We start from the raw sequence: 11,721 nt of genomic DNA, 5'->3' as shown, positions 1-11,721 counted from the left end.
ATAAAAAGAACCTTTGGCTCCTATACTCTCTGTACTCCTCATCAAAGACAGGGGGATTACTTTTTTTTTGTCCTGTTTTCCCATCCATGTAATATTAGCCATTTTGTTGTTGTTTAGTCTGAATATCATTTTTATACTGTTTTTGTTCCCCCCTCAAAACAAAAGTCCCGTCCAGCAGAACAGTCAACGAGGATCCGGAGGGTACCTGGAAGAGAATGGAGGACAAGAGACACGAAGAAGGACGCCAAGACAAGAGTCTTATCAAGGCGACAAGTTTAATGCTTGCAGGCTCTGGTTGTATACAGTAGCAAGGCAGGGGGAGGAGGAAGTCTTCAGGGGGCTGGGAGACCTTGATGTGCTAGCCAATAGGGTAGTTAGCTCACTCCTGCGAGATGTTGGCCTAGGTCTTGTAGGAAGTTGGCCCCTAGCAGTAGCTAGTTGGTCTAGCAGAAGGTAACAATTCGTGGTTCTGTAGGAAATTGGCTTTCAGCAAAAGGTCACAAGCCCTGGGTCTGTAGGGGTCTGTCGGAAGCTGACTCTTTTGTGAAGGTCACGAGCCCTCAGTCTGTATGAAGTTAGGTCCCAACAAAAGGTAGGAGCCTCTGCTTAGCAAACCTGTTGGAGCACCAGATTTGTATCAACACTTCTGGCAAGCCTTGCTACTGAGCAACGCTGACCACCAGCTCAATGTTGGGGTCTCAGGCAAGTCGGCTCCCCACATAGGGTGACTGAGGAGATGGCTCAGGGCTTAAAAGCACTGACTGCTCTTCTAGAGGACCCAGGTTCAATTCCTAGCTACATGGAGGCTCACGGCGATCCTTAACTCCAGCTCCAGGAGATCTGGTGCCCTCTTCTGGCTTCGGTGGTGTTTTGCAGTCTGATCCCCTAGCTCGAGCTCCAAGTGGTTTGGCCCTGTATTTTGCAGTTTACAGTCTGCCATACCATACCTTTGATTTTGCGTGAATATGAGAAGCTAGTACAGAGGAGCAGCAGGTACGTACTAGAACATCATCAACTTGATGCTAACAACATCGGCAGGAATTAACTGAGAAAGCCCTGTTAAAACTTTCTTACTGGAGTTACTGGTCAAGATACCTTCACTCACTTGGGTTGGGGATTTAGCTCAGTGGTAGTTGGGGATTTAGCAAGGCCCTGGGTTCGGTCCCCAGCTCTGAAAAAAAAACCAAAAAACAAAAAAAAAGATACCTTCACTCGGGAAGAAAGCCTCTATGACATGTGTATGGATGAGCACTTCGTTAGCTGTACCCGATACAAGCATCAGATAAAAGAAAAATCAGCCAGTTTTAGTGGCAATGTGAGTGTGGGGGATCTTGGCTCCCCTGTGGCTTAAACCTCCAATATTCTCCTCAAACGTTCCAATGTTCCCTCTACACCCCTTTGTAACATATATTTCCAGGCAAAGTCATAGAGCTGGGTAATTTGTTTAAAAATCTGTATTTGCTCAGTTTAGCCGCCCACAGCCTGACTTACCTCTCTTGGCTCTCAGAAGAAAAATGAGAGATGAATTAAGTCTGGTCAAGAGTCCCTTTCATTCACACTCATAGGGGAAAATTCCTGTAAGTGGGGAAGGAGCAGAATAGTGAATATGTCTCCAAAGGAAAGGGGAACTAGATCCCCTGAGGACTGAGAGATAGGAGGTATGGAAAGAGAGCCTGTGGGAAGCACAGAATTCTCGGCAGAGGGCTTAAATAAAAGAAAAGCTGAACATATGAGTTTTGAATCCATTTTCCTGACCTCCTACAAGACAGGTCTAATTTAAAAATTGAATTGTAGTTAAAACTTCTCTCCTGTGCCAGGCAGAGGTAGCATACACCTTTAATCTCAGCACTTAGAAGGCAGAAGCAGTAGGATTCCTGAGTTCAAGGCCAGCCTGGTATACAGAGTGAGTTTCAGGACAGCCAGGACTACATGGAGAAACTATGTCTTAAGAAACAAAAGAAAATAAACAAGCAAGCAAGCAAGCAAGCAAGCAAGCAAACAAATCCTGCTGCCCTGGGCAGGATTCCCCATCGTTTAAGGGATATTCCAACCACAGCCGAGCTGAATCTAGAATGTGAAATCCTTTCCCCCTGGGTTATGTGGGTCTAATTCGTTCGTCTTTTAGGAGGGAGGATAGCAGAATGCCAGCAGACATCCTAGATCAACTTGAGATTAAAACCAACAGTTCCAGTAGAAGTTGAGGAACTACCTTCTCACTGTCAGCCCTCTGCCTGGAGGGGTGTCTGTGATCCAGTATGGGAGCTCTCCTCAAAAAATGGTTCCCAGGTATTGAGATTAACCCATGCTTGCCCATGGCATGTAGCCACTCTCAGATACCTCTGCTTATACCTAAGATAGTTCTGGCATCTTTGTTCTTCATTCCTCACGAGAGCTAACAGGGTCATTCTCTCATGCAAGGGAAGATGCTTGTTGTCCCTACCTCCAGTAGGCAACTCACTTTTTAAAATGATGGCTGCCTAGAAGAACATGTCCTGATTCTTTTCCATTCATAACCCACACAGCTTTCTTACTACAAGATACAGCTAACAGAAAAGGTGAACTGAGGCCCAGATGAGACGTCTCGAATGATGCTGTCTATGAGGGAGGCCTCACTTTCTCTGCCAAGAGGGTAGGTATAGAATAAGGGGCTAGAGGGAACAGACAATCCTTGTTAAGACAATGAAATAGAATAATTATTTGTGGATGAATTGGGGGCTGTAATGGGAAGGTTAAGTTAGAAAGGGCAAAGAAGAGGGGCTGTGGGAGAGAATACGAGGACAGACAGCTAGAGTTAAGAAGCATATAAGGGGTACTAAAATATGTGCACGTTGTGAAGGCACCACAACAGAACCTTCAGTAGAGGTGAAGTATACATGGGTTCCCAAAAAAGAGTCCTGACAACAGATTCTTGGACGGGAACCCTGCTGTGGGACTGACAATAAAATTAAGACTCCCTTAGATAGAGCAACCCATGGTGATGCTGGAGAGCAAAAGTGTGCCACATGCAATTACAGCAAGTGACAAGCAAAATGGGAAGCTTCCTGAGCCTATTATGAGCCAAGACTTGACTCTTCATCTTGCACCCAGTGACCAAATGGGAGTCATCCCTGTCCCTTGTGACTCCATTCACCCCAATCCTTCCATGACCCATGTGAAAAAAAGCCAGAGTGGGATCATGAACTGCCTTCCACTACATAGGCCTTAGCAATCTCAATTCCCATGGCAAGCGACATCTTCCAGCATGCTATGAGGCCTTGGGGTGGGGGATAAGCCTTATCACTCTTTCCCCAGGCTCCCCAACATATAGGCATCATGAACCTTGTAGACTCTGACTAGAGAGTGGGACCACAAGCTAGGTTGTCATGAGTTGAAAGATAGATTTATTTGCTCCACCATGATACTCTGTGTTGCCAGACAAGAGAATACCTGACTGAAAGTACTGGCATTATACACACACACAAACACACACACACACACACACACACACACACACACACACACGTGCAGAGAAAGAGAGACAGAGACAGAGATGAGAGAGACAGATGAAGAGAGACACAGAGACAGAGACATAGCGACAAACACACACAGGTTCATTCATTTGTTTCCAACCCCTATTCATTGGATGAGGGTTGTAATGATCCATAATCAACTGAATAATACTAAGTGCAGGGCTGGGTGCTAGTATCAGCATAGTATAGTCCTCTGAGGGTGAAACGATGCCCAGGGAAGCATGTAGTGTTGTGGGCCTCTGAGCTCTCAAATTGACCATACTTCCTCATGAGAGCAGCCATGAGGAGGCCTACTGATTATCTGCTACTTGTCCTCTCTTGTGACACCAGGATAGCATACAGACTCTGCATCCTTGGGAATGGTGTACCTTAGTCTCCTCATGGCCTTCTAGTGACCCCAGGATCCAGTTGAATCTCCTGAAGGCATCTTTCTTGCAAACACCTAACTGTGACAAATCTTGGCCAAGGCCCCCATGTAAAGACTGGCATTGGAGAACCGGGCTCAAGCAGGCTCCCTGCCCTGCTTTGTGGCCTTCACAGTGACTTGTTCAGGCCAACCTCTCACTGGGGCTGTGGGCTCCTTTTGCAGTATCACCATCATTCAACCTGCTATACAGTGGCCAGGAGAGGGCACTGTGTTATTAGATAATTCCATCGCCCACTGGACAGCACATCGGGGCTACTCAGCAAGAATGTACAATGAGCTTGCTGAGTCCACCATCAGTGAACCAAACCTCTGCATAACTCCTGTGCTAAGCCCAGGGAGGAAAGTGCCAGCAATAAAACATTAAGCCCGGTGTCAGTGTCCTGTGACCTCTACAGAAAGGAATGGCAATGAACAGACTTGGGGACACTCTGAATACATGATTGCTTACCTGTTCCCTCCAAACCCTGGGAGCAGCATCTTGGGAAGTTTATCTCAGAAACCAGGGTTGATAGCGATGCAGTGGCAAGGTGTCTGTTGGGAGTGAGAGCAAAGCACCCACGTTCAAATTTGCAAGTTGCTCACATATGTTGGAGAGATGCTAGGGCTACAAGGACTGTTAGAGTGAAACAGTCAAACCAGAACCACTAAGGATGACAAACAAAGATTGAGCCAGCTCAGTATGAGAGCTACAGCCTGACAAGAAGAAGAAGAAGAACCAGGCTTGCAGCTAGTGTCAGCAGGCCAGCCAGCCCACCAAGTCCTAAAGGAAGGCACACATGGCACTCTTGTTTCCTAATGGAGCCCGGCTTCTACAGCAGCAAATCATGAGAGTAAGTAGAGACCCTCTAAGCAAGCCCCTCTCTCCGTTTCTAGAAAGCCATCACAATGCTCAGAAGGCACGGAGAAAGGGACCCACAATCGGAGCAGCTTCTTGGTAGCTGAGAGAAGAGAGAGGAGTAATAAAAGGAGACTGGAGGACCTGACATTTCAGAGGTTGCAAGGCCACTCAGTGACTAATGTTGATCAGTCAATACCAACAAAAAACACAAACAGGGCCTGGGACCGGGAGGATTGGTGCAGCCACCTAACTGCACAGGCAATAGGAGAACAGAGCTCGATCGTTTTCCTGCCTGGGCCTGACCATATGGATCGTCCAGTGTCTCAGTCTATGCCATCCCAGAGAACTAACCCATGTCCTAACAATTACCTCAGGCACGGACATAGTCCGATTACAAACAAAACCCACTAGATGACAGAGCTCAATGGCATTTTTAAATTTGGGGAACATCACCCACTCTGGGGATTTCTCACAGTTTTCCTCAATTTCTCTCTTTCTTGGTAAAGCTTGTACCCAGAATTCCTTACTCCACGTGCCTTTGACCTTCATACCTGTGAGACAACAACTTTGGAGCCAGTACCCAAGGCAGATCGTTGGGACACCCCGGGTCCTTGGGTCAAACACAGCTAGGCACAGAAAGGTCTCTTCCCACGCAAACACTCCATGAGAATGAAATGGTGAACACTGGAGGGATTCAGCCCTGTTGGGAACACAGTCTCTCAGGACGATCTTGCCCTGACCTTCTGGAATATTTGGCACCACACAGAGCTATTCAGGGCAGCACGGTCAACCCAGGGAAAGTAAGATCGTAGTACACGATGTGGGTCATACAAGATGGAGTCTAATTTGTACCACTTTATTAGCGGGGGTGTCCTTGCCATTTGGTTTGAAGGGCATTTGTATAACTTAATAAATTTTAATTTATTTAATAATTTAATAAAATTATTCGGTAGGGCCCAGTGGCCTGCTGAGCTTGAGCATGTCTTTGTGTTATTCCCTCTGAATGGATCTGAACCTTTCGGGCTTAACCAGGGCTACAAGTGTTCGCTAAGCAGCAATTTAGAGCCACGCGATCAGCACCCGCGCACACACTGGCTGCGTTCCATTTTTAAAGCACTCTGCTCTTCGTAGCGTATACTGCTTCGGCTTGTGGACCTCACGGAACAAGCCCACAGCCACTGAGACTGTGCCGGAAGCCAGGCTAGAATGTATCTCTGGACACACTGTAATGTGGGTGAGGCGCCTTCCGGGTCAAGGATCGGGGCAGAACTATATATTTTGGTGCCGGAACGTGTGGACACCAGGTTGGAAGCTTCTTAGGGAGCAAGGTCAGATCCAGTGATTTTCGCCATGGACACTCCTCAAGACAGCTGCCAAAGTTTCCAAAAGTCTCTGAGTCTGGGAGCTGAGGTGGACCCGGAGCAACAGCATGGTCAGTAAACTGGTTCTGACTGGACTTTGGTGAAATTCGGGGAGAAACGGTGGTAGAAAGAGCAGTGGACATGCACTTCAGTTCGGTTACCCAGCTCTGCTTGTGGTCCCTCTCCGGGCTTTCCAGAGATCCCTGGGCCATGAGGCTAAGATCTTTATCTCTGTGTCTTCTTTCTGTCTTTCAGGTGGGACTGCAGTGGTCTCAGAGGCTAGAGAGGTAGGAGACCAATCACAGCGTTTAGTGGGCGGGCTTGTTCAGGGTGGGCTTGATCAGGGCCAACCCACGCAGGGCCAGTTGGCTGGAGGCAACCTTCCTCAAGAAGAGCCTGCTGAGCTCAGTCTCGCTCAGGAAGCCACAGGAGTAGAAGAGGAGGGAGACGAGAAGGAAGAAGAAATGGAAGCAAGATATGCTGGTGATGGTGCTTACGGCCCCGAGGACAACAACGTCCAGCAAGAAGGTGACCAACACCCCAATGATCAAGAGCAGCCTCAGCAAGAGGCAGCCATTCCTGAGGGCAACAGGGGCCAACAGGCTGGGAACCGGCTGGTTCACCCGCGGCACACTCGCCCCAGGTTCACCCACTCTCAGCTGCGTGATCTGGAGCGCCTGTTCCAAGAGACTCGCTACCCCAGCTTGCGAACAAGGTAAGCGGATGGGCCTGCTTGGCGCCTCATTTATAGGTAGTGAATCCTGGTCCTTTGGCCCTGTCTGATTTCATGTAGAAATCATGGCACTGGTCCTGTACTGTCCCCATGCAATTAGTACCCGCCCTGCAATTACGATCGTCTGCCTGCAATTAGGACGGTCCGCCCGCAGTTAGATCAGGGAATAGGGATATGGAAGCTATGCGGACTGGAAACAAATGTGTTTTGTTGCCCTGTTCAAGATCGGGAGATTTAGACAATGCTTGGTGTTCTAAATGACTTTGCAGACCTATGGGTGAGAAGTCTGAGGCGTGGCCGGGAACAGCAGGAGGGATTCCACCTCGGGTTACACCTCTGCCATTGCTTTTCATCCCGCATGCGCTCTTTACTGACTTTTACATTTTCACTACACCAAAGAGGCATCTGTGTTTCTGGGGATACTCTTAAATTTGGTCCTTGAAAGGAACCCATTGCTAAAGCTAGGTTGAAGGTTACGAATAGTGACTGTAAGAAACACGTGCGTGCTCACCAGTGTGGACTGAAATATATAAAACCAAATAAGACCTGTCCTTACATACTTGATTTCCACCACAATGCCTAAATGTTGGAACTTTTTCCCTTTAGGAAGGACCTTGCACGATGGATGGGTGTGCCAGAATCTGATGTGCAGGTAAGAATTCAGGAAAAGCATATTTTATAGAAGGGCGCCACACCAGGTACTGTTGCTTTCTAGAATTGTAGCAGAAGTTGGACCCTGAAGTCGCCTCGAAATGCTGCGAGACGAGTACACAGCCAGGATAGGTTCAGAATGATACCAGGCCTCCATTTTCTCAGGCAGGAAATGCCAATTGGACCACCAGAAAAGCTAAGACCCTAAGGGGCTTTGTCTGTCCTTCAGGGGACTTGGTGTGTTCTTGAAGACCAGAAAGCTGTGCAGCCCACGTGCCTCACACAGGTGAAGAGACGATGTTCTTACACACTTTCGAATTCAGCACTCTCGATGTGTCAAAATATCTTCTCTCATAATTCCCCTTGTTCTGGTCTGTAAATGCCAGAGACCTAGCTTACTTCTAAAACCAGTATCCGGACCAGGGACCTCAAACAGCCTATGGCACATGTACCTGTTTTTAATTGGGTGTGCATCTGCACTCTGACCACCATTACACTCAACCTTAGCTTTTCCACACCTAATGCCCAAAAGAGGAAAGGCCTATAGTCATTATTCTGGGAACTCAGAAGGGAAGCACCAAGCAGGAAGAGGTGCCCTTTGTCTCATAAAATATGTGTTCTGGGAGCTCAAATAAGGCCAATACATTGGAACCTCAGCAGATTGCCTCTGGCCTTCCTAAGGTTGTTAAGTGGAGGGGGCAGGGTGAAGAGTTTTTCTTACTTTTCCACAGCAAGGACCAGGAACCACACCCATGAGCTACATGTGAATCCTTTCCTGAAGAAATGCATCAAAAATATCAATGATAGAGGAGAGCCAATGTTTTGGTCCCCTTCCGTGGTTGAAAGACTGGGTGTGGTGTCCCATATTCTAAGGGGCTTCTTGGGAGGATCTTTTCATTCTTTCCGTAAGAATGAACCCTGTTACCTCCAGCATACTCAATCATCAATACACCCAAGGAATCCCTTCAACTCCTCCTGGGGTTAGACCAATGAACAATTAGTTTCTGGGCATTCAAAAGATGTAGTGATTCTTCAGGGTGGGGGTGGGGGTGGCTCAGTGCAAGAGCATGGGCCTAGCACACACCAGGCCTTGGGATATGTTCAGAATACTGTCCCAACTGTTATTGAAATGAAGTGGGTGTATAGGCCTCCAGGATAGGTACATTAAAGATGATACTGTTCGCTGTACTAAAGCATCTCTGTCTCCTGCTTATAGGATTGGTTCCGGATGAGAAGATCTCTTTTCCGCAGAAACAGCAGACTGCTGATGTTCTGTGAACTTCCACCAATTCCTGAGAACAACCCTTCTTAAAGATTTTGGAGCAGCACTTGAGTGCCACCCCTGTCCCAGAGCCACATGAGGAAGGCTTCTTCTGAGCCACCCATGATGGCCATGACTACCTTTACTTCCCTACAGTTATTTGAGCAATAAAGACGTGGATTCTAAGTATGTTGGCTCCAGTGTCTTTGATATTATAAAAATATGGGTATAAATATTTGAAGGATAGAAGTCACTCTCAGACGGGACACATAGGCAGAGTGACAGGGAGGCCTTGGTCGATGAAGGGACACTGGCAAGGTACAATCACTGCCAATGAGGGAACAAGTTATTATAAGAGGGGAAAGGGAAATCCCCTGTGAGAGGCCAGTTTGTTTCTAGACATGGCTGTTCCCAACCACACTCCACACTTGATCTTAGCCAAAAGGCGGAGGAGCAGCCACACTCCAATAAGCTCTCTATCCCCCCCAGACAGTGTTGGAAATATCCATGGGGCTATTAATGCATAATAATGGTTCGATAGGCAGAAGGAATGGGACATTATATGTGCTGCCCGCCCTATCTGTGGACCTTCACGGCACTAGTGGAGCCATGCTGGCCAGAGGTCCTGTTGCTCAAAGGCAGAGGAGAATCTGTCCATGAAGGCCAGAGGGAGGTTTCTGTCTCCTTTCTTCCATTAGGTCTCGGTGGGGAGCATATGGTCCCACCCTGACCTGCTCAGCAAATAACATGACAGATAGGCCTCTGTCTGTATTTTGTCACTGGCCTTGAAGAACCCTCAGTACAGGAGATTTGGTGGTTTGGGGTGTGGGTGTGGTGCTTTCCTTCTTAGCAGCTCTGGGTGTATAAACAAGGATGAGCCCCTAGCAATGTTCCGGCGCAATCAGTCAGTACGGAGAACTTGTAACACTCTGTTCAACCACATATCAAGGATCTTCCACACTGGTCCATACCTTGTGAACAAGGAGAATGATAGAGATATCATATTTAGACCTGGGTATTAGGCAGGAGGTTTAGGGACAGATGTAAGATGGCGCGGACTTAGAGGTCCCCGCCCTTCTCTCCTGATCAGCAGACTATGCTTGCAAAAGCCTGGCTTTCCAAAAGCCAAGTTTTCTAAATGCCCACACGAAAGCCAGGGGTTTGAAAAATCCGTGGAAAGGCTAGGATTTTGAAAAGTCCAGCTTTGCAGCTTTTGAAAATCCCGCGCAAAGGCCAGCATTTTAAAAAGCCCGCGCAAAAGCCAGGCTTTCGAAAAGCCCGCCCAAAACGCAGGCTTGCAAAAGCCAGCCTTTGGAAAAGCCCGCGCAAAACCCAGACTTACAAAAGCCCGCGCAAAACCCAGGCTATCAAAAAGGCCGCCCAAAAGCCAGGATATCGACAAGCCCGCCCAAAAGCCAGGCTATCGAAAAGCCTTGCCCCGAAGCCAGGCTTTGGAAAAGACCCCCCATAAGCCAGAATTCACGAAAGCCCGCGCAAAAGCCCGGCTTTCCAAAAGCCCACACAAAGCACTGGAGAAAGCAAGCCCCTAGTTCCAGATTCCAACGTGGCCAGTGTACCTAAGATCCACCCACAGGGCCCCAAATTCCCTAAATAAGGCTATGACCCCAGTACCTCACCAACACATCACAACTCCCTTCACTCCCCTTAAAGAAAGCTCTACCCCAGCCAAGCCTTGGTACTTCACAGACCCCATCCTGTAAGGTCAGGAAACCTTCCCTAGAGCTGCCCCTATAAATCTGCCTTTCACTATGCATTCGTTCCACTCATTAGGTCTTAGGAGAAGCCATTCAGTAATTACTGCACGTTGTCCACTTGTGAGTCTCTCCACTAAGAAACACCAACCGCAAAAGACATGTACTCTGAGCTGGTCAGGAGACATTTTGTATTTGGTGATGTGAAAGGCGGGCAGGGCCAAAATGTCGGATGATCTAAGTAGCCGTTGCACACGGAAGGCTGGAAGAGGGTCGGAGGGAGGAATGAAGTCTGAGCAGAACTCTTCCCTCAGGCTGTGTCAGCCCGTTGAGCCCAGGGCTTATCTCCTAATCACACAGGGGATTGGAAAACTCTGAGAGCTGTTCTCAGCCTTGGAAGGGTGTGGTCGGAGGACGGGGGAGGGGAGCAGTAGTTTCCAGGGGCTTCAGGTGGTCTTGGGGACCCCGACACCCAAAAAGCTTCCATCTTCCTTCCACCTTCCATGGGAGAAAGACCCCACACCAGTGAGGCTTCCTCTTTCTTCCTGACCACCCACCACCACCTGCTGCTCCTGCTGCAGCTGCAGCTGACATTCAAACCAGGGCCACAGCTCCCACCTGACTTCCTCATGGCGTTTTACAACCACTTTTTCCCTAAGATAATCACCAAGTTCTCATGGAGGGGAAGAACCTTGGAAGCACAGGGAGTAAGAGACTTGGGTTCACTTGGGACCCCGAGATACACAGAGGAAGGATCCCGGGCTCTTGGATTGACATTTCAGCAAAAGATTAACTTTGAGAGTTCCTTTTGGGAACCTGCCACCCATCTTCCAAGTACAAACTGTTATCTTCAGAATACTTGACTTCCAGGCTGCCTCTTCTGGTGCCGTCAGCCATTTCATAGGGCCCAAACTCCATGAAATGACAAGCGCTGGCTTCGGCTTCCCCTGCTGTAGTCCACAGTGTGGAATGGAGATGTGCCCTTGACACTCTCTATGTGGAGACAGGAGGAAATGTGGACAAATGTCTACTAAGCCCAAAGGAAGGGCCTGAGCTCTTTCCTTCCTGTGTTGTAACTAGCTCTCCCGTGTCATGAGACATTTCGCCTCCATTTGGAATGTCTTACATCTCCTGGAGTTTTCCTCCCTCTCCCGGAGGAGACTGCAGCACATGTGTATCCAGCAGCAGACCCAGTCCTGTTCAGGCAAGCTCTAGGGGACCACCGGCCT

General features: G+C 48.4%; 1 protein-coding gene across 1 annotated transcript; it reads left to right on the top strand.

The window, feature by feature from the left end:
- Positions 1-6,116: 6,116 nt before the first annotated feature.
- Positions 6,117-8,968, top strand: Rhoxf9 (Rhox homeobox family member 9). Its single transcript, NM_001024874.1, is given in 4 exon segments — positions 6,117-6,206; positions 6,391-6,850; positions 7,475-7,520; positions 8,736-8,968. Coding segments are annotated over 4 exon segments (684 nt in total). The 5' UTR covers positions 6,117-6,124; the 3' UTR covers positions 8,832-8,968.
- The last annotated feature ends 2,753 nt before the right edge of the window (positions 8,969-11,721 follow it).

The sequence above is a fragment of the Rattus norvegicus genome, chromosome X (genome assembly GCF_021556685.1).
Source record: "Rattus norvegicus strain SHRSP/BbbUtx chromosome X, alternate assembly SHRSP_T2T, whole genome shotgun sequence".
Classification (NCBI taxonomy): domain Eukaryota; kingdom Metazoa; phylum Chordata; class Mammalia; order Rodentia; family Muridae; genus Rattus; species Rattus norvegicus.
The sequence above is the reverse complement of the archived record's forward strand: the minus strand, read 5'-3'. Positions and strand labels throughout refer to the sequence as shown.